General features: G+C 41.9%; 1 protein-coding gene across 1 annotated transcript; it reads right to left on the reverse strand.

The window, feature by feature from the left end:
- Positions 1–404: 404 nt before the first annotated feature.
- On the reverse strand, positions 405–18,809 carry ENTPD3 (ectonucleoside triphosphate diphosphohydrolase 3; the record flags this gene model as incomplete). Its single annotated transcript, XM_082283063.1, has 11 exons — positions 18,785–18,809; positions 16,961–17,096; positions 15,611–15,731; positions 10,712–10,829; positions 7,500–7,650; positions 6,566–6,725; positions 4,285–4,515; positions 3,570–3,842; positions 3,366–3,476; positions 2,718–2,855; positions 405–638 (listed from the first exon to the last, which is right to left on the reverse strand). The coding sequence occupies exons 2-11, from the start codon at positions 16,969–16,971 to the stop codon at positions 405–407; spliced, it is 1,548 nt and encodes a 515-aa protein (XP_082139189.1). The 5' UTR covers positions 16,972–17,096; positions 18,785–18,809.
- Between the last annotated feature and the right edge of the window lie 3,190 nt (positions 18,810–21,999).

The following is a 21,999-nucleotide window of genomic DNA, read 5'->3' on the forward strand; positions in this document are numbered from 1 at the left end:
CCTCCCACAATTGCTACTGGCTTGTTTAATTTTATCTTAAACAGCTGCCACTGTGATCAAATCCATCACCACTTAAGTTCACCAGTTAGCACAGAGTTAATGAACAAAAAAAAAAATACATACCTGGAAGGAAAAGGCAAGTAATCCCTTACAAAGCAAAGTGACACATCTGTCCATGTTTTCTCTGCTGCACACTCGACAAATGAGGTTTACAGAAACAATTACCAAAATACTTCAAAAGCACTCCAATTCACCATATCACAGACTCCTTTGTGCCTCTTCTCTATTTATGCTTCTGGTCTGGAAGTCATTTTTCCTGTCTTTATTTTTGAAAAATGGGGGAAAAAATAAAGTTCTGCTTAATAGCAGTATAAAATTTTTGTTTTGTCTTCAGTGAAGTTCATTCATTCTGGAATAAATACATGTTCAACACGAGGGACGTTCTTCCGATGATGTGATACAATACACAAGTAAATGAGGAAGAGGAGGCACAACAGTGCTGTAGCTGTGAGGAAGACAAGAAGCCCAGCAAACAGAGAAGGTTTCAGAGGTAACTGGATCAGCTTGCCTTCTGCTGGAATCATGTTCGTGAGGCTTAACATGTAACCGAGGGACCACGCTATACTGCTGTTGCCAACCTGAAATAAAGACAGAAGAGTCCTGTTCCCGTGGAATTTTCAGTCAAAGATGAGAGGTTCCAAAAGCTTAACTGCTATTACTGGCAACTACTGTCCTTTAAATTAGCAAGGAGAAATCTTTAGTGGGATATACAAAGAGGATATGGAACCATTTTAAATTACCATTTTTCTGTAGTTCAAGAGGATGGTAAGAAAATTGGTCCCTGGGCTAAAGATGTGAGACACAGGTATTGGATGGGTACAAAGATTTGTGGTCTATATGCAGACAGCCTGTTAAGCAAATTTTCTGTGCAAGAAACACATTTTAAACAAATAAATAAAAAAAACCATCACTGCTGTGCCAATTCCTAAAACTAGTCCCTCACCTTAGCAAAACCCTGGGATGTCATTTTAGTTCACACAAACAAAAAAAAAAACCACAAAGAGTCTCACCAACACGGACACAGAGGAAGCCAGGGTAAAGTTCCCAAAGCAGGAACTCTATTTATCATCTTTTGTTCCATTTTTGGTTTTGTGCCTGCAAATGAACCAAAACTAGGCTCTTCCATTTAAAAAATAAACAAAAATTAAAAACTACTTCAAAATGGGTGAAACAACAGCAAAGGGAGTATGTTTGTATTTGCTCCATGGTCTTCCTGCTTTGCTGTCTTTCCCCACTTCTAGTTTGAGCAACAGAGTTAACCAGTTTTCCACTGTCCTTTTCATTAAGTCATCATCCTGGCACTTGAAAAGCACAGGATCAAAGGGTGAAGTGTCCTTTGTCCTCCTCTCATCATGAGGTTTAAAACTTCTAATTTTGCAAATCATCTAGCTCTGGATCTCGCCCAGATCTTAGCATTAGGCCAAGGATCTTTTCATTGGTTGTGTTCACTGATTAAAAGGAAATATATACTCCTAGCATAGACAAAAAAAACACCCTCCAGTCATAGTGAGATTGTGCTGTTATCTCTGGGGTAGCTTAGCTGATCAGCCAACATTAGATCTTGCTATTTTAGCAGGGGCAGATCTAATTAAGAGAATATAGTTTTGCCTTTTGAAATTTCATGATTACCCTAGTGTAACATCTAGGCAACAAAGGTATTAATTTTAAATAAGCCTTTTGGGGTTTTATTTTGCTTGGTATTTTTATAGTCTTGGCTAAAAACAGAAAAATGTTGCTGTTTCTGGCTGCTCCTATCTGGTGGAACAGCTAAAATTTGGGCACTCCTCCAGAGCTGCTAATGGTTGTCCACCAGAGGTCAAAATGAGGCAAGAAAATCCTACTTGATTCCTTTATGCACAAGTAATAGATACGAGTGTTCAGAAAACATTGCTTTTGATTTCTCATTCACAGCTTGCCAGCATCCCCAGCATCTAAGGGGATTTAAGAATACACCATGAAGATCTACAACCTATTCTTTTGTTGGTTTTGCATGCAAGTGCTGAAGCATTTCCAAACTATATGGACATTAAGAGACAGTCTGGGATAGGGTTTTAGAGTAAGGCTTGGTGCAGTAGCAGAGAGGAAAAGAAATGCATCTATTGCACAGATACTGTAAGCCTTCTCTCTCTGTCCACTGAAAGGCAATACCCCATCAAAATACATTCTTATTCCAGAGAACCAGATTATGGCACAGATGGATGAGTGGGGTGAGGATGAAAACTGTCCTAGTTGCTTCATCACCACTCACTGGCTACGAATGGCTTTGCCAGTTCCCCCAAGGCTCTGCCAGGAGACAGAAAAGCAGAGTTCTGCTCTCCACCTCAGAGGGTTAGCTCAAACTTATCTGCTGAGGTGTTTTAGGCAGATCACTGCCTAGAGCAAAATGCTGGGGGAATGTTTCAAACACAAGTGTTTGGTCTTTGCTTAAAGCTCTTTAAGAGATCTATGTAGCATCTCCAAATAATGCTGCAACCTCTGAAACCAGGCTGAGATTGCTGCTGAGGTTGGATAAGTGGCTTTGTTTTATGCCAAACATTTGACAGTCATTTACAAAGGCTGTTTACAGCCATTCTATTTTTGCTGGCTGCTGCATCTTCTGTCTCCTCCTTGACCTCTTTGGATTAAAATGACAGTAAGAGAAAATGATTATTACTCACCTCCTTTTGAAAATGTATCTGGGGCCAAGTTTCTGCATTGAAGTTGTAACCATGTACAAGCAAGTAATAAATGAAATTGGCTGAGAAACAGTAGGATCTAGCATATATTTCTTCAAATTTAGGCAGCATAAACTGCAGCTGAAAGCAAGAGATTTTTTTAAAAAAACCATGTTAATTATGGGAAAAAAATGCTTTGGGGTTTTGTAACTAGAGAATATTTGGATCCTAACTAGAATTTAGTAACATTTTTCAGAAACACCAAGTAAAGGTGTAGACAATTAGATACAGGGATTTAGGAAAAGACTCTAAAAGTGACATAGCTTACGTAGTAAACAATGAAAATGAACATAAAACTGCACATTGAAGATTGAGGATGTTATGTTTTCTAAAATTTCCATATCATCTCTACAGCATGGTTAGAACTGTGAAATGAAATTTTGAAACCTATTCCAAGTGTTAAGCGTGATAGAAATACTACATGCTTTGAAGCACAGTGGAAAAACAAATGCTAGGTTGATACAGACCTTCTGAAGGGTTCTGAACACATAGCCAGTCCATATTATTTTTATATCCAACTTTTAGAGGTTTAAAATGGAAAAGATAAACCCCAACAACACCAAAAAATGACCAACCAAACAACCCACTTACCTGTGCCCAGCTCTGTGAACAGAAAAACCACATACTTGAATTGAAGTCATCTAGGGAAAAGTGTCCAGATAAATTCAAAGCATTAATTGTATAGTAGAATCCAGAGAAAGCCTATAGAAAAGGAGTAGGTGACAGGTTACTTTCAGAGCTACAGAAATCAAAAGCAAGCAAGCTCAAAAAAACCCACACTGTTTGCAAACCTACCACAAAATTCCCTTTTGCTTTTGGCTGATGTATTCCATTAAAGGGACAGTCCTCTCTGTCTCTGCAAGCAGTGAAGTTAAACAATAAAGAAACCATCTCCTGGCACAGACCTGGGTCTCCTGTTCCATGGAAATTCACAAGCTGGGTTGGGTAGTAATTTGCTGGTCTCAGAGACTGTGTACAAAGGCTGCCAAAGAAGTACTTCATCGTTAATGCTGTATTATAATTTTGAGGGTAACAGGGATTATCCACCTTGGCACTGGTGTTTGATTTCTGGGGGGAAAAAGAAACAAACAAAAACAACAAGAAACCCCAAACAATAAATGCTAGTCAAAAGCAAGAAAGACCTAATTTGGCATGAACTACAGGAATCTTTTAAAAATGCAGATGTATTTTTGTTCACTGATGTGACTGGTCAGCACAATATTGCTGATCACTATAATTCATAGAAACTCCTTTCTCCAGAAATTGTTGGCAAGATCAGCAAAACACTCACAAGGCCTTTTCATCAAATGGCACAGAACTCTCACTAATTTTTAACAAATATGAAGTTCTTTGTATGAAACCTAAGTGCGTTTGGCCACAACAAAGCACAACTGAGCTCTTACTGGGGTCTCCAGACTCCATCAAAGGGAAGAGAACACAAGCCTAAGAACGTGCTCAGACAATTACTGAACACTTGCAAGAGCACCACAGCAAAGTGTCTTAAACAGACCTGGAGCAGCAGTGCCAAAAGCCTTTTCTCAGCTTCATCTCTGCCATAGCACTGGTAGCTGTGAGTGTAGACATTGTAGTTGTAACCATACAGCTTCACTTGCAAGGTGCTGTTGGAGTACTCCTCAGGGTCCTCAGGGATAAATGAAATTTGAGTGGAAGCTCCTCCAAGATCCAGTGCACCCATAGTCTCCTTTCTGTAAGGATGGACCCATGTCCTCCAGAGGTTTCTCTACATGTAAAATTAAAAACAGGGCAAATTAGAAATATCATCTGCTTGTTCTCACCTCAAGCTTTTCTACTCTCTACTTCTTGAGACTTTCCCCCCTTCTTTGTCCTGCACTTTTTAAAAAAATAAGTAGCTATGAGGAAGACATGCAGATGTTTTTACATAAGAGGGATGTACTTTCAGAGAGTGAAATGATCTTGAAAGATGGGAAAACAAATGCAGCATAATGTTCAACTCAATAGGATAGCACAACGATCAAAGCGTAGGACTAGCCAGATCAATGTCTATCCTAGAATGTAGGGAATTGAAGTTCAGATACCCATGAGAACTTGAACAAATCTGGATGGAAGTGGTATCAAGATTTGCTTGTTTCAAGGCAAGAAGAAACATTAAAGGAATAGAAAATTAAGAGATCACAGAGATAGTGAAAAGAGAGTGAAAATAGAGTGAAAAATGCAAAAAAGTCAGATGAAAGCCCCATCAAAGTCAAAAGAACAAGGACCCTTAATCTGCACATTTCCTCCACTGAAGCTGCAGTCTGATCCATTCAGATGACATTTTTCCCTATTACCCAAAATATTCCCCAGATTCTGTATTTGATCTACATAGTCACAGTGCCAAATATAAATTTTCTGTGAATATCTATGTCAATATCTATGTCAATCACTGAGCATGATGAGGTGAATGTATACACAAAAAGGGAAACAATGGGGTTTATGGGCCAGCAAATACACTCACAATAAAATTCTACAGTGAAAGATTCCCATAATCAGGCCCTCACAGAATTTGATTCTTAGCCCATTGTCACAGAAAGGTCAGAACTTCTCTCTTCTACTAGTGATATTCCACATGTATCTCTTCACACAACTTTAGACTAAACTGGTTTCACAGCATCTTGCAGTCAATTCTTTATGAATTTGTCATATGGAATTTGATATTTGGATTATTAAAACTCATGTGGTAGAAGACTGACACCACCCTGAAGTTCATGATGCCATTTTTGTTGCATGAAATGCACACAACGAGAAAAACTCTTACAGAAATGGGTGAGTCCAATACTGTATTTCTTAACATTGCAAGTCAGCAACACATTCACCATGAGTTACTACTCACAGCACAAAAAACTAATTCCTTCTTATTTAACGGCCATGATCTGATAGGAAGCATTCAGCCAGGACACATAGCAATACCCAGCAGTATTGGTTGAAATTCCCTTCAGCCTAGCAAGACAATCTGGGAGAAGTGCAGCCAATGCTAAGGGCAGCACACTCCTGCCACGAATGCAGATGAGTGATTGCTGATAATCTGGGTACAGCTTTTACTCTGAATGAAATGACAATGAATATCTGTACCTAAAAAGGGATCTTCCAACACATCTGACTCCCCCTCTGCTGTGAGGCTCCTGCCTGACCCTATTCCAAGTTCTAGAACAGCAGAAGTATGTTTATATTGGTATCACTTGGCCTGCACAAGATAGTTGGTATCGTAGCCTACTGCTCGTAGCCTTCAGCTTTTCAGCAGTCTTGGAATGAGCTGTGGATGAATGATTTCTGGCTCAGCTGAGGTATATTTGACCACCTTCAGTGCTTCAAACAGTCTTGCCTGCTTAGGACAAGTGAGCCAACACTGCCAAGCAATTTGGAGACCCCTAAGCTGGGCAGGTCCTTCACCAGTAGGGCTGCAGGGACAGCAAGTAAGCAGAAGAAAAGATCTTTAGTTGGCACCACTGTCAAGACAGTCAGCACCTGTCACCTGTCATACCAATGCATTTAAGAGCAGTCTAACTTTTTGGTTTAAGGTAAGGCGCCCAATGTCATTTAGAGAGGAGCCCTTTTTTGGGGATCAACAATTTTACCTTTGCCATATCACATTTCCATAACAACATATTCTTTGATTTATGTTTGCCCTATTACTGCCACAAAAAGACCCTGTGAGAGACTTCAGGGGAAAGTAGAAGTTGCAACTCTGACACTTTAACAGGCATGTCTTGTCAAACTTCTCATTTATAGGAGAGAAACAGTGAAAAGAAAAGCATGCAGTTTTTTCCACACACCTCTAAGAAATTGCCCATTAAATAGTTGGCCGTTATCCATCCATACACCCCTTCCTCTGGCCCCGTTATGATCTGCGCACCCCTAAATTCAAAAGGTTGTGCTCTGAAGTAGTTTTGAATGCTTGCAAGGACTTCATTGGCTGCCGATTCATTTTGCAACCTAAGCAATTCACAAAACATGAAACACTGAGCATCTGGAAAGGCAATTTCATGTTTATTGTTCACTGACTACCAATTCAAGAAAACTCCTACAATCAGCTAATATATTAAATAGACATTGTTTCCCTAAAGGGGAAGCTTATGATAGGGAATAGCCAGTATCCAGCATTGTTTCAGCAAGCAACTCCCTCAGTATATACCAACTTCCCTCTTTATCATGCAAGTTCATGGGTGGGTTTTTCTCCTTATATATACCTTTATTCTTAATGAACCGAGTGTTTATATGACAACTTCTGATTAAAACAGTCCTGGAATCTCTCTTCCAACTCCATTTAGCCACAGAACAATATAAAAAGCCAGTTTGTGCCAGGGCTAAAGCCACAGACAGACCCCAAAAGCCACCTCACATCAGATCACATCCACACTGAGAATCCAGTATCTAGTTTCAATCTGTCTTTGCTGCCCATGGATGTGCACAGACATTATCTGTTTACATAATGCTGTATTTCAAGTCAGATGTGAAAGAGAAAATTAAACTCTTGCCTTCTCCAAAATAAAGCAAGCATTTCTTTTCAATACGGCATAACAGAGGGGTTTTATGCAGACACGCTTTCCCTATCAAAAAAGTTAATTAAATTAAATTGGCTGGGCTCCATTTCCCTTTGAGATGGCCAATTTCCAGTGGGTAAAAACGCATCCAGTACATTTTTCACATTCTGTTTTCACAGACTGCTATGCTAGTATGCATACAGAATAGTTCAAGTTTCTGCCATACCTCAGCAGTCTCATGCCAGCTGTAGCCCCCAGATAAACAGAAGTGTTTTTATGCAGATGAGCTGGTATTCTCTCCTTGACTTTATTCAGACAGTCATCAAGAGGCTTGGCAAGAGCTCCAGGGCTACTCTCATAGCTGGATATACCAGGGCCTAAAAGAGAACAAGAAGACAGATTTCATTCTGCTTTGCCAACTACAAATTAGCCCAATTAGCAAGCAGGTGTTAAGAGAAAGACATTTCCCCCTTCCCCGCCCCGTAATTGCAAGCAAGGGTAGGATGGCTGAAAACTAGGAGTGCTTATTGAATAAACAATGTGGTGCCTGCCTCAGCTGTGTGAGGCAGAGAAGATACTCGTGTATCTCTGTATTTCTGTGTCTATAAATACACACCTATAGTACCATACTTGGAGTAACACATACGTGACAGCAGTGTTATATGTTCATGAGGAAAATAACTATACTCATGGCAGATGCTGTACAAAATAGCATGTCTGATGGATGTCAAATTTGTCTGATCTGCTGAAGTATAGAAAATCCATCTATCCACAGCCTAAGACAAAGATTTTCTAATCTGGTTTGCCCCAGCTGTCATGGACACCATGGCACCCTACAGCTCACTGCTCTCAACTGAAAGTACAATAAAGAAGCATTTGCAAGGAATTGCTGGTGAAATTTCAAGATGCACAGAAATGGCTCTTGAATTCATAGAGGTACAAGTCTGCACTGGTGCATGAACTAGTAAACAGCTTTCCAAATTTTCAAAGCCTTCAAAGAGCAGGAATGAGAGTTACAACATACTGCATAAGGCATGGCTATTTGAACAATTAACATCAAAGTGCTGCCTTGCTCAACACTCCAAGGACCATCAGGATCTCAACTTGGGTGTAAATAAAACATTCCTTACTAAAATTCCCTAGCTGAGGAAGTCACACAGGGAGCAATCCAGGCATTCCCATGAAGCCACTGCATCGCAGAGAACAATTGCCAGAACTCCATCTGCTTCTGTAACAGCCATGTCTTGCACAACCTGGTCCCAAGCTAAGCAAAAGGTGGCTTTTACCAAGTTGAAAAGAGAAACCTTTTACGTTCAGTCACATTGCATTGATAGAAACAGAAGAAAAAATATGTAAGCCTTTACAGATTTCACACTCCCAAACTCCTTTTTTGACAGTGTGAACTTAAACACGAACATTGCCATGTAATCATTAGATGTTCACAGCCCTGGTTTTGGAATAAGACTTTCTGAAGTCTTAAGTCTAGCACAAACAGGCCTGAAGCTGGAAGGAAAGCTGTTACCAGAGGAAAACAGAGCAGCAACATCCTCAGCAGCTGCCATTGCCTCACACTCCTTTGGTGGCTGCAACTTCCCGTCTTGTAGTGTTCAGACAGAGCAGGTCACAAGGCAGTGACCATTTTCTTCTGGACAACTGCCTGCTTTGCCAATGCTTAGAGCCTTGCCAGGACAGATTAACTGCATTATAAAGAAGGGACTTTGATTTGGGGCTGGTTCCTACACACAGCGGCAGAGGTACTTAATAAAGGCAGAATTGAAATCATAAAACCACCACAGAACTCACAGAGCAGTTGATCATTTGACCTTCAAGTTCAGTAGGTATGAGAAAATCTGCCTCTCATTAAGCCCAGAACCATCCCCCAAATTAAGTGCTTAAGACTACAGTTAGAGGGTCACTAAAGAAACACTGACAGATGTGTTCACCACTGTCACCCACAGCATTGTTGGGGACAGCTCCCAGGAATCAGCCCTCTGTCTCCTCCAGTACAGAGTTACCCAAGACTAGAAGAGTGAACCCTGGTGATTTTGTACACTCAGGGATGAGGAGTACTTGTCCGACCATGGCTAAGGACATGAACCTAGACAGTTCATAGCAATTTGGACTCCTCTGTTTTGTAATTTATTTGTATTCTCCAGAGGTAAAACAAAATCTAAACCATTTAAAGCAAATTCACAAAGCACTGCTGGTTTTTTCATGAAGAAGAATAATGCAGTTTCTCTGTGCATTTTTCTCATACCAGAATTCCTAAAGGCAACATTCCTGATGAGTCCAGACATGAGTTAGCAGAGTGTACCCCTCACCTCAGCAGGCTGGCCACCATTCCAGCAGTTTGTAGGGACATGTCATCTTTAGAGACATGACAGTGCATTACTTCTGTTCATGTTACACTTGCTTTCCTTTCCTTGCTCTAGAATTGCTAAGAATGTCCACACGTACATTTAACACTGAAGACAGAAATGCTGGTGCTGTTAAGAAACCATTGCCTTCTACTCCCTGTTACTCATGGGCCTCTGTGGCTACATCTCCAGTATCTATTTCCAGACACAAAAAGAGATGCAAGACTTTACGAGATCATGACTGAGAGAGAAGGAAAAAATTCTCTTTGAACACCGCAGTTATTATCAGAGAACAAAAAACCTGATTTCCCTCCCCTACCTGGCCATCTGTCTTCGCAAAATGCATGGCATTTTCATATCTTTGAAAGCTGAATCAGATGTCACTGAAGTTGACTAAGAGTTTCTATGAAGGAATCCACAACCACCTAACCATACTGGAGTGTGATCGGAAGTCAGCCTAGTCTGTCTGTCTGCAAAGAATCAATTCAAAACCTCAGACAAACGACATGGCAGGTAGCCAGCATACCTGTGGGACACCTTCTAGCAGTGCACAGACACAGGTCTTCCTGAGACAGAGGCCACACCTATATTTTTGATAAAACTATGACACCCTGTCAGAAATAGTTCTGCCAATTTAGCTATTTTCATCAATATTTTTATTAGCTGCTTCCTAGTTCTGTAGTGTGGAGAAGCTCAGTTAACAACTAACATCTAATAAGGAATAGATTCCCATTCTTCTAAAACTCTTTTTATTCCCAGCTATTTGAAAATATATATATGACTTTTATTCTGAAAGAAACACAAGGACTGAACGGGTCCTGACTCTTTAGATTGAATTCTGTCTGCACCAGTCATGCACTGCCATGGAGTAAATCAAATTTAGCTACAATTTCCTCTCTCTGGTGCAATGATTAGAGCATCTTACTGTATCAGCAGGAAAAGAACTAATGCTGACAGACATAGACATAGTCTTGACAGTCTTCCCTCCCCAGCACTGAAAAGGGAACAGAGTGGGAAAAGAAAAAAAAAAAAAAGCATAAGCAAGGCTGAAAATAACTAAGGAACTTTCCTTTGAGCTCACCTTTCACATTGCACTTGAAGGTTTGGCTCACTACTCCTGTGTTGTTTTCTTTTTCTGCCGGCCACTCATAGACATAGACTGTAGTCCGAGAGGATCCAGCATCAAGGACAATTCCATACTGGGGATTAAAAAATAATACATTAGATGAAGAAAGAAACAATGACAGCTTAAATGCCCATATGCAGCTGCACTTCACTGCACCACTAGGCATTTAGAAAATGCATGCACAGTGTATTATTTACAAGAGAGATTAATTCTAGTGTTAGGCGCTTAGGCATGAATCCAACAGCTAAGCACAGAATGAATCTGGCTGCAAACCAAGGAACATACTACGTATATTCAATAATCAATTCAGTGGGGATGGAGAATGCTCATCTCCTTTCAGCATCAGGTTCAAAACCCACACTGACAGATAACACTGTGTTAGGACCTGATTTTGCAGCAAATTCATTTCCCTTTATCCCAGTCCATCCCTGAACGCTGAAGGGTTTGATATCTAAGCACAGGCTTTAGACTTGAGGATGCACGTAAAGCTATGAGCAAAGAGGTAAAGTACATAATAGTCGACAGTAAGAATGATGTAACAAGTCTGGTTCTTTCCTAATTGCCCCATAAACCTCTCCCTTTGAGTGGTTTAGGCAGTCCACCTGAGAGCTTGCCTCTGAGAACAGGTTGTGCCAGAGTATGAGACAACAAAGACAGAAAGAGAGTCAATATTGCCCCATGATTATTTATTAAATAAATGAGAGAAATTTAAATTCCTTGCCCCAGGTCCCTTGGACTTTGGGATTAAAGCACAGGTTTCTCCATCCCATCCCACTGCTCACCAGACCAGTTTTCCCCGTTTCCCATATTTAATGGCAGCAGAAAACTGTAGTAACTGGGAAGGCAATCTCATAAAGGGAAGCAAACTGAAATTTTAGTATCCTCTTTATGATCCCTAAAAGTATGTTTAGCTCTTCCTAAGTCACCTAATTGGTAGGAGTCACACAGTGTAGGGTTTGTTTTTCTGTCAGCTTTTTTCTTTTGAAACAGACAGATGCCCAGGAGCCTGGCAAAACTGAAAAATGAGAGCCTCCATCTGTCTACAAAGCAGTAAGATCCCCTGTAGCAGGTTGATAAATTTCATCCCACTGCCTCCCTGGGGACCAGCAAGTCCAACCGGGAAGGATCACTGCTTCAGGTGGCAAACCATTCAGCTTCCACACCTGATTATTCCCAGCCTCTACTGTAATCCTAAAAACTCCTGGTCCCCAAAGAATACCAGCAATACCAGTCTAGTCTGTTTCATAGAGGACTGTTAGATAATGAAAATTTCATTTATATTTATGCAGACAGTATTTACCCATATTCACTAAAAGATTAAAGGCTCCACAGATACTATCAAACCACTACATCATTGGATTCTGTTTCAGTAACCGCTTTAGCAAAGATAATTTGAGTGTATTTCCTCTCCTTGGAAGAGATGAGCGCTCTGGAGGTACATAACACAGTAATGGTCAATCTGCTTAAGGACTACTAATTAAATCTAGTCTCAGTCAGCTTAAAGTGCCAACCATAAGCTTTTAACTTGGCTACTTTTAGAGCTAACCATCATACCCAAGTAGGGCTGGAAGATAACAGAAGTATTTTTACCTCAGTTAACTAGGAGCTTTTCAACCTACTTCCTCCCTCCCCTGCATTTTCCAGCTTCCTTCTGAAAGTAAGAGATTTCCATCCTGAAGAGTAGTGGTACCCTCTTCTGAATTAATGCATGACTGACAATTTTATTGTCTTTCTCCTCCTCCTCCTCTATTTTTTCTATACAGCCTCTTGCTTCCTTTAAAAGAGATGCTCCTTTTTGAAAAGGTCTCTTGGACCCATTTCAGGGTGACTCTTGAGGCTCCTCAGGACTTGTGTGAGTACACTGTGTGCAAACTGGCCCATGCAGCCTGAAGAAGTGGTGATCAGCGACAACTGTGCCACATGCTAGGATTAAGATTAATCTTTAATTCAAAAAGCAGAAATGACAGATGATACTGCATCTTAAGAAGGTGAGAGAATTCTACCTGCCTTGTCTTAGCAGGCTGCAAAAGACAAACTGGCTGGATTAAATTTTTCCAGGGATGTTAGATTTCTGTCCAAGTTGCAAGTTGGATCACCTTTGGCTGCCCTTTAAGGACAAGCAATGCCTTCCTGCTTTGAAATGCTCTGTGTGGGACTGGGAGCATAGGAAAGCCCTTACCCCAGACTAGCAGCTATTAAAGAACAGAACTGCTTTTTCTCCCTTTCCTTTCTACTTCAGCCTTCCCACAGAATATTTCCATCATCACAAAGGCCTAGTGATTCCCTAACACCTAGGAACTGCACCATTTAGCCAATGGACTAGATTGGTCAGACAAGACAGGGAGACAACATCAACCCAGAAAAGCTTCAGAGTTCTGTTTTCTAGTCCAGAAGAAAAAAGAAAGAAGGGGGGGGGGGGAAAGAAGTGACTAAGGAAAAAGCTTATTATAGGAATATGGTTTGCGGGTGCATCCTGAAGAGTAGCAATCGCAACAGATAAGCAAGCACAAGCCCCAGGATTAATCACCTTTCCAGCCTGAGTATCATTCCTATAGGAGGACGTAGAGCTGCACAAACCCTTAAAGCAGGCACAGTTAAGATGGGTCACCTGCCTTCCAATCACTTTGGAAACTGCCAAGAGAAGCTAACAAGCTAAACCAGTTACAGGGAAAATGGAGGCCACAAAAGTGGAACTATGCTGCATGCAGGCTTCAATTCAGCTACATAGGTTTGAACAATTTTTAATCAAGTATAACATCCACAAACAATGCAAAACACTTCCTAAGAGCCAAAAGAGATGTGCAAAATTTAGGTGTTGAAAACTTTAGCATCCTGAGAGGCAAATTAAAGAAATACAATAATGAAGTGGGTTGTTTTTTCTGTAGGGCTCACAAAACAGCAATAGACAAAGAGATTTTTTTTTTTTTTTGACTGGTCCAAAGGCTCATTACATTCAGAGCTATCATCATTTACAATTGCAGGCTTCTCCACTGAGGATGTTTGTGTTTTCTTCATCACTCTTCTCACTTCATGATATGTATCAGTGAGTCATGAGTTGTTTCAGTGCCCCAGCCTCGTGGAATGGGGGCACTAATTCCTTCACTAATCACTGGCTCAATCTTCAGATAATCCAACCATCAAGGATCCAAAATATTCAATTTTGCAACAACAGTTTAAAACATCAAGGCCATAGCATATAATTTATCTCTTGTGCCACAATAGATGCTCTCAACATACATCTTGGGAAAGAGCTCTTATGCCACAGGTAACACAAACAGTAGTAACAGAAGAACAAGGCCATTTACAAACAGTAAATCTGCTTTAATCATGTTGTTGCCATATTTAATTTTAACCAACCATTATGTTCAGGACACTGTAATTTCCAGGCTCCATTGTATCAGCCGGGTACTGGAGGGTTTCACTGGCATGCCAAGGTCCTCCTTCTATCTGTGAATTTCTTGTGAGAATGAATCACTCACTGAGGAGGACTCAGTGTTTCAGGAATCAAAAACAGGGTCCTCCTTATCACCTGCATTAGCAGGCTTACAGCCCAAACTCAAGTCCAAAGCCAAGGAACACCCAGTAGAGGAAACACCAGCCTTCCTCCAGAACCAGCTGTGAAGCTGTGATTCAGTAAGCAAACCTCCCCACTTAAACCAGCTCCAGATAGCCCAGGTGGTTCCAATGCTTCCTCAAAGAGTAACATAAACAGTTTTATCATTCTGAATGTGAAACTGAATTAATGACAAACACAAGAGGTGTGTAGGCTGTCTTTTAGATAGTGGCTTCAGCCTTTTCCTGGTGTCAGATGGGATACATGTGAGCCCAGTCTTGCCTTGCATGAAAATTGGTGGGATGTGAGGCTGCTGCACGCAGCCATTTGGGGCTCAACGGAGCATATACTTGATGCACTGTGTCCCCATGCAAGATCCCAGCACTCTCTCCCTGCCACACCACATAAACCTATAAAATGGGTATCAGAATACAGTTTTATCCCATTGTCTGACTCACACATCACAAAATGATTCAGACAAAGCCAAAGGTGTTTATAATCCCATGAAGTGCAATGAGGCATTAGCCTATCATTATCAGGATGTGAACTATCCAGTTAAATACACATGCAGATGGAAAGGTAGAAGAGACTTCAAAGAAAAATCTGACAAGAGGATCGTGGGAAAAAACCAGAACTCAGCATGCCAGGCTGCACAGCTTCTCTAGAAGGGCATTTTCTACAGCTTTTCCTCAGTTGTGTACATCCCTCATTGAAGAGCCTGCACACATTTCACAGCACAAGGCAAAGCCTGAACTTCAGAGTGTTTCAGTTTGTCTTTTGCAGTTTACTCTGTCCCCCCTAATGAAGTTGGTTTGCTTCTGTTAATTTCCAGCAAGTCCCAACACGTGGTAGAGGACCGAGTGCAAACTTAGAGCCCAAATGTATTTGATACACAGGAGCAATTTGCAAAGATGTCAGCATAAACTTCCCAGCTGTGCTAGGGGGAAGAATTTAAACTCTGGGTATTTCCCACTTCAAAATTAGTTTAAAATTACTTTCAATCTCTGGCAAAAATAAAGAAAAAAAGGAGTAAGATATTCTACCCATTTGGACTTTCAATCCTGAAGAAGACATTGCGTGATAGCCACCACAGAGAGGGAACCAAGAAATACTTTTCCTGCTTTGCCACTGACTCTAGACCAATTCTCTTTTTCTCTCAGCTTCAGTTTTCCAATGATGATATGATTAATTTATGGCTGTAAGCTCATTTGAATCACCCCATAAAAATGAGTTTAGAAAGGCACATTATTAAATATCAGTTCAAAACATTGTTCTCCTTCCTGAGGTATCCTAAGACTTACCTTAAGCCCTGGGGAGAGGACCTGTTGCTGGTTTATCTGAATCACTGCAATAGCAATAACAAGAACTATGCTTAGAAGAAGGAACACTTGAGCAACAACACTCGGGGTTCTGGTGAGCATCCTGAAACGACAAAACGGGAGACACTTAGGGAACTTGAAAGGATTCCGCAATTCTCTCTTAAAGCTTGAAGCCCTGAATCAGTGGAAACTCATAAAATCTAATTTCATCAACTGGATTACCTAGTGGAAATTCCATCTTCTCCTCAAGAACTGCCTGGTGTTTTGCAACCACTAACTTTTTATTGTCTGGAAGGGCTGTGTCTATATTGTCATGCTAATGATGCCAGATTTCACCCTCAGCCTGCCCATTTTCCACGGTGCCTACGTGTAGGTGCCTGCTCCCCACCTCCCACGCCTGAGGAAACGCAGGCTGTGGGCAGGCAGGCCGGGGCTGTTGCTCACCCAACTCTTCCCTGTGCTCCAGCAACACGAACACAACCACGGCCACACAGACCCCTGAGGGAGGCTGCTGAGTGCAGCTGATGTTTCTGCCAGAGATGCAAGGTCGGTGTCTTGACAAGAGATACAGGCTTCTTCAGCAAGAAAAAAATGAAAAATAAAAAAGGAGGTTTTAAGAACATTAAAGTAGGCATGCTTCTGCTAACAGCTGATGAAATATGTGTGTGTGTATTAATGAGGAGCCTATTCATATCATGCTGCACTGCACATAAAATATAAAATATACAGTTTAACTCTGAGATGTTGCAATGGAAAATTACTAAATCTAAGTAAATCTAACATGGTTATGTCAGACAAACCCTAAGGTGACATGAAACATGCATACTAACAGTAAGGCTATTTATATGTTCATATCCTCTAGAAAAGTTTCCTAGAATTCAAGCGTGGTTTAGGTTTTCTGGAATTTCTGCTCATCCTTTTTTTTCCCACATCCCTGACCAGACATCTCTTAACCCCAAGAGCCCATTCAATACCTCTGAATACTGACAGTCCACATATCAAAATCCTTATGCTCCTCAGGGGTTGAGGAGGAAGGAGGCAGCTGGAGGGATATGGCAAGCTTAGAAGTGTTAGAGGAATGCAACAAGGAGAACTTTCCTGCCTTATTTCAGAAACCATTTGTTTTGGCATAAAAAAATCAATGTAGCCTGGTGTGATCTATCCTGAGTCACATCTCCTAGTTCTTCCATACTGATTGTTGAACATACCAGTGGCTGCTCAGGACTGTCCTATTCTTTCAGCAGTCACCAGTGCCAGTCTGTGCTGAGGACAGGAGCTTAAAGGTGGTCTCCAGTCCGTGGCCAGAGCACAACTGCGTCAGCCCCATTGTACCTGCAACACATGGTCTTGTCCTTAGCTCCAACCAGAGCCAAAAGGCTGAGGGAGAGGGCAGAACAAATGCTACTCCCACAGTTTCCATTTTCTAAACCCCATGGGCTCTTCAGCCTGGGTACCCATGGTCCAACATCTGTGTTCACATTCAGAAGAGAAAAAAGAAGTTTGTTTGTTCTGGGAGTAGCTTCACACTGAGCTTTGCCTATTGCTACTGCTTTCCTTCTTTGTCTTGCTACTTCTGTTCCGAAAACTGGCTCAGATTGGTTTTTGGAAACTCTTTGTTTCAGTTTGACACATCTTACTTCCAAAACATCGTTTTTTACATTCATTAACTCCCTTTTCTAAATCCATATAGGCTCCTTGTTTACTGCCTATCTACTCTTCCAATACTTTCTTTCTTGGCTTGGTAATAGCTTTGTCATCTTAATCCTCAGTCAGTTTTAAGGGAAAATTACCAGCCACATTGGTGATCTATTTACTTCTCTTCATTGCTTTACTATCCTGAGGCATTGAAACATCATGTACACAAATGCACAAATGACAGAAATCTTTTTTTTACTCTTAGAAAATGTGCTAACACCTCCACTGTAACCTGCAAATAATGTCAGGACATACCAATTAGAAGTATTTCTACAGATCAATTCCTCTTTGAAAGGAGAGGGCAGATTCTTAGCTACACATTTATGAATAGCCATCTGGATAAAATACTTTAGGGGGACAAAAAGTCACTTTCTTTAGTTTTCAATTGTACATGGATATATCTATATAACATTGTAAAATGACTGAAAGAGAACTATCTGCTCACAAGCTAATATATACCAGTCACTCCTGGATCAAAGCACTGATATTCAGTGCTGGAAAAAAACAAGTCATCATCAAAGAAAAACATGCAGGACAAATGACTCTTTGAAAAACTGAAGCATTACTAAAAAGCAAAGCAATAATGACCATTAGACTATTAACACTTAAGTCTTGAATGATTAAATATTTTCTGCTCCCATTTCTGGGAACTGGAAATTTTGGTTTGTTGAATTTCCCATGTGCTTCCCTGGTACTGGGATTTGTCTTCAACAGAGGTGATTTTTCTCTTTTCAAAATTTTTTTTTGAGAGAGAGAATATAAGGTAAGGGCAGATGTCTTAAGACATTCCTCATACAATCTCGTCCCACCAGCAATCAGGACAATTTCATCAGAGATAATCTGCAAATCCTGATTTACACAATAGCCTCTGTACCAAAAGGGCACCTTACACTCCATGCCCCCTAGAAGTCATCACACAGCTACCACCTTTGCTGTCCTGCCTGTCAGATGCACAGGGCTGTATTTACCTCTGGCTACATTCAGATCTAAGGCTCACACACGCACCAGGCAATGCAGTCACGCTTGCCCATTCAGTGAAATCTGTAGAGACACTAGAGAGGAGTTCATTCACTCCACCGTTTAAACACAGTTGTAATGTTAGGAACTCTTGCTACCGTTGTGCACTTGTTGGCAAAAAAATAAAAGATGCTAACAGAGTATCAAAAAACAGTTGCATTCCATTACTAAAACAACGTCATCCTGAACCAAGAAAGAGCATAAATACATATTTTCCACACCCAGTTAAGTACACTGGGCCACACATGAGCACACTGGAAGGATCACTTTCTACACCTTACCTGCAGGCAAAAGGAATTCCTGCCTGCAAAGGGAAATGCACCCAACTTCTTCATGCCACCAACATTTTAACCAAGTTAAATGCACACCAGTAAAAATGACTGTGCTGAAATTCCTTTTCCCAAGTAACTTGAAACATCAGATCCACTTCTTTTAGGTACTGACCTGTTTGTTCATAGGGTGGGTAAGCAAGCACCTTTCTTCACGCTGTAACCTGAGAGATACAAACACGTTACCATTTTTTTCAGACGAGGTCGACAGGTCGATGTTTTAAGTGCTGGGGGGAAAAAAAGCCAACCAACCAACCAACCACAAAACTAATCCCATAGCACCAAAACCCCAACATCGACAGCACTTTAAACCCCGTGATGAAAACCTGCGAGGAGGTTTCACACGCCTCCCTTCGGAGGAGAAATTAAGTAAAAACAAGCATATGGACACAAAATTGCGGGTCAAGCTTTCCCTCTCCGCCGTCCTGGGTGAGAAAGCTTCACACGATGATGTGTTTTGCGAGAAAACACCAAATTATCCCCCCAGGATAACGTCGGAGAGACAGAGCGACACCCCCGCCGCGACGCCCGGGGCGGCAGTCGCCCACCCCCTCACCTCAGCCCGGCCCCCGATCCGGGGATCCCGGCTCCCACCACATCCCCAGCTACCTCCGCAAGCCGGGCTTCCCCGCCCCGTCCCGGGATGAGGAGCGACGGGAGCCGGCTGCACCCTCGGAGCAGCTGCGAGCGCCTCTCTCCCGGCAGGATTTGTGGAGAGTCACCGGGTGGGTGCCCGCCCGCTGCTCCTGTACCTCCGAACAGATGGAAAACAAACAAACGAAAAAACAACTTGCAAGTTAAAAAAATCCGGATGAACTGACTGAAGTGGAGGGAGGAGATCTGCGGCGAGGGGACGCAGGCGAGGCGCCGCCGCAGCGGGAGATGCGGCGGGGGCTGCGCCCGGCGAGGGATGCGCCGGGGCAGCGGGGCTGGGAGAACCCCCCGTGGCACTGCTGTGCCTCTCTCCCTTCCCCTCCTCCGGCGGCTCCCCGCTTTCCGGAAACGCCGCTCGGGATTTGACGGCAGCTGGTGCGGCAGGGTGTTGTGGCTGGCCGCCCCTAAATCATATTGCTCAGTTCCCTCCCAAAGCGAGGCCAGAAAGGGGTTTGTCTAGAGGTGGGTGGAAGAATCCCTGAGTCTTCTAAAAGGAGCAGGTGCTTTCTGAGGAAGGAATTTCTCAGACCCCAGAAATCAGCAGCCCCTCCACTCTTAGGGCTACGTTTCCATCCAGGTTCGAGCATACAGGCACCACTGATTTTGTAGTTTTGCTGGAGTTCTTGCCAAACCTAGGCTGCTCCGTGGACCAAGCACATTCCCAGAAACAGTGTCACAGGTCCTGTCCTGTCCAACCTGTGTGATCAGCTACCACCAAGGATCATCCTACAGCCTGCAGGATGGGTTTGCCAGGGACACGAGCTCTGGAATCGCAGTGAGGCACTTCAGCTGCTTTGCCACCATTTGCTCATTGTTCTAGGATTCAGAGTGACATTAATGCAAAAACCCAAATGCACCTCTTTGATGCTTTTTCTTACAAAGATCTTGAAGAATTACAGTATCTTTGATTTTTTAATAAAGGAGGACAAGAAACCAGCTGCAGCCTTGTGAACCATCTGTAAGCATCCTTTCAAAATCTGCTCATTTTGGGAGCGGAGGCAATTTCCTCTTTTTGATGACAACGCATTATTAAAGCTGATTTAATGATGATCTTGGGAGATCGGTTATTTCTAGCACATGAAGACAAAGCCTCCCATCCCTCCTGATTGCCTGTCTGTTGCATGTAATTTATTTCTTTTGTATTATTTCCATTCATGTGGCATATTTTTCTTCTCCCATCCAAATGTATTTCAGGCCCTTGGTCCAACTGACTGCATTGGTCAGTCACCTGAATCTGCTCAGGTGTCCATTTAAAATGACAAGTGAACCAGATTGCTTACCCCATGGAAAAGCTTCTTATTGTTACACAATCAAACATGAACACTTTGAAATAGAAAATAAAATGTCAACCAGTCCTACACCAGTGACTAAAATGTAATGCTTACAAAGAAAGCAAACGCTATCTTCTATATCATCTACTTCTATAAAAACAGACATCCGAGATTTTTTTCTTTCTGCACCATTTCCAAGAGCTGGGCTGTTGCATGAGCTGCTCTTCTTGTGACTTTTATTGCCATGCTAAAACCATGACAGCAGCATAAGTGATATGGGCTATAAAATCCCCCAGCTGGTTCAAAGTCCAGAGCACTGCTCCAAAATCAAATGGACTAGAAATAAGATTGCCCTCCAGGCATGCCCAGTGGCTGTGTTTCATTGTTTCTTCTGCTTCAACCCAGGGGACCCACCTTAGATCCACTACTTTATCTTCTTGTTTTCCTAAGCCTTTTTCTTTGACTTTTCTTCAGTTTCCTCCTCAGCCCATTCCACACTTTCATAGTTCTCTTCACCTGATCCTCCGTCCCTTCATCACTCCCAAGCCATAGATTAAGCTGGGTGCCATTTTCCCAGCCTTTCCTGAGCCTGCAGCACACATACCTCTCCTCTCCATCATTTTCTTTGCTGCAGCACCTTTTTCTTCTCCCCCGTCAAGTATCCTTGTTCAGATGCACTTAGTGTAACTAACTGTATTGATTTGTTTTGCTTTGACAGAATCTACCCCGGGTGTCCATTTAAAAATGACAAATGAGCTGGATTGCCAGCAGTCCCAAGGAAAAATTTATTGCTTTTGCAGCCATTGAGCATGAATACGTGGAGTAAAAATACAGTGACTGTCATTGGCAGATTCATGAATACCAGTTGCTATGATCAGTACCAAGTCTCTAGAAACTAAAATATCATGGATATGAATAAAGTATTTGTTACAGACACATTTCTGCAATGCATTCACATTTACACAAGACACACAGCAGATACTGCCCCATTTCCCTATGGAGTGACAGCAGCAACATAGGGAGAGGAGATGGATGATTATACATCCCAAGAGACCACAGAACTGCATCTGTTCCTTGTGTAATGCTCATACAACATTGGCTGCTGGAATATCAAGAGGCCTCAAAATATCCTCTGAAGAGACAGCAAAGGGTAAAAGGGGAGAAAACTTAATGTAAAAAATGGAGAAGACACTGGTGGCTGCAATAAGTTTGCTTTCCTGCGTGGTACTTTGCAGTTCATAGGAATAAGATCCATCCCTCATTTCTGTTAATTCTTTGCAAGGTCCAGTAAACAGAGGGCTTCTTCTCTTCATCCTAAGGTTTTTGCACCATTTGTGTTGCTTTTTGCACTGCCTTTTCCACCATTTGTGTTGTCAGCAGATTGGTGTGATGCCCTTTAACTCAG

The sequence above is a fragment of the Coloeus monedula genome (assembly GCF_965178545.1).
Source record: "Coloeus monedula genome assembly, chromosome: 1".
NCBI lineage: Eukaryota > Metazoa > Chordata > Aves > Passeriformes > Corvidae > Coloeus > Coloeus monedula.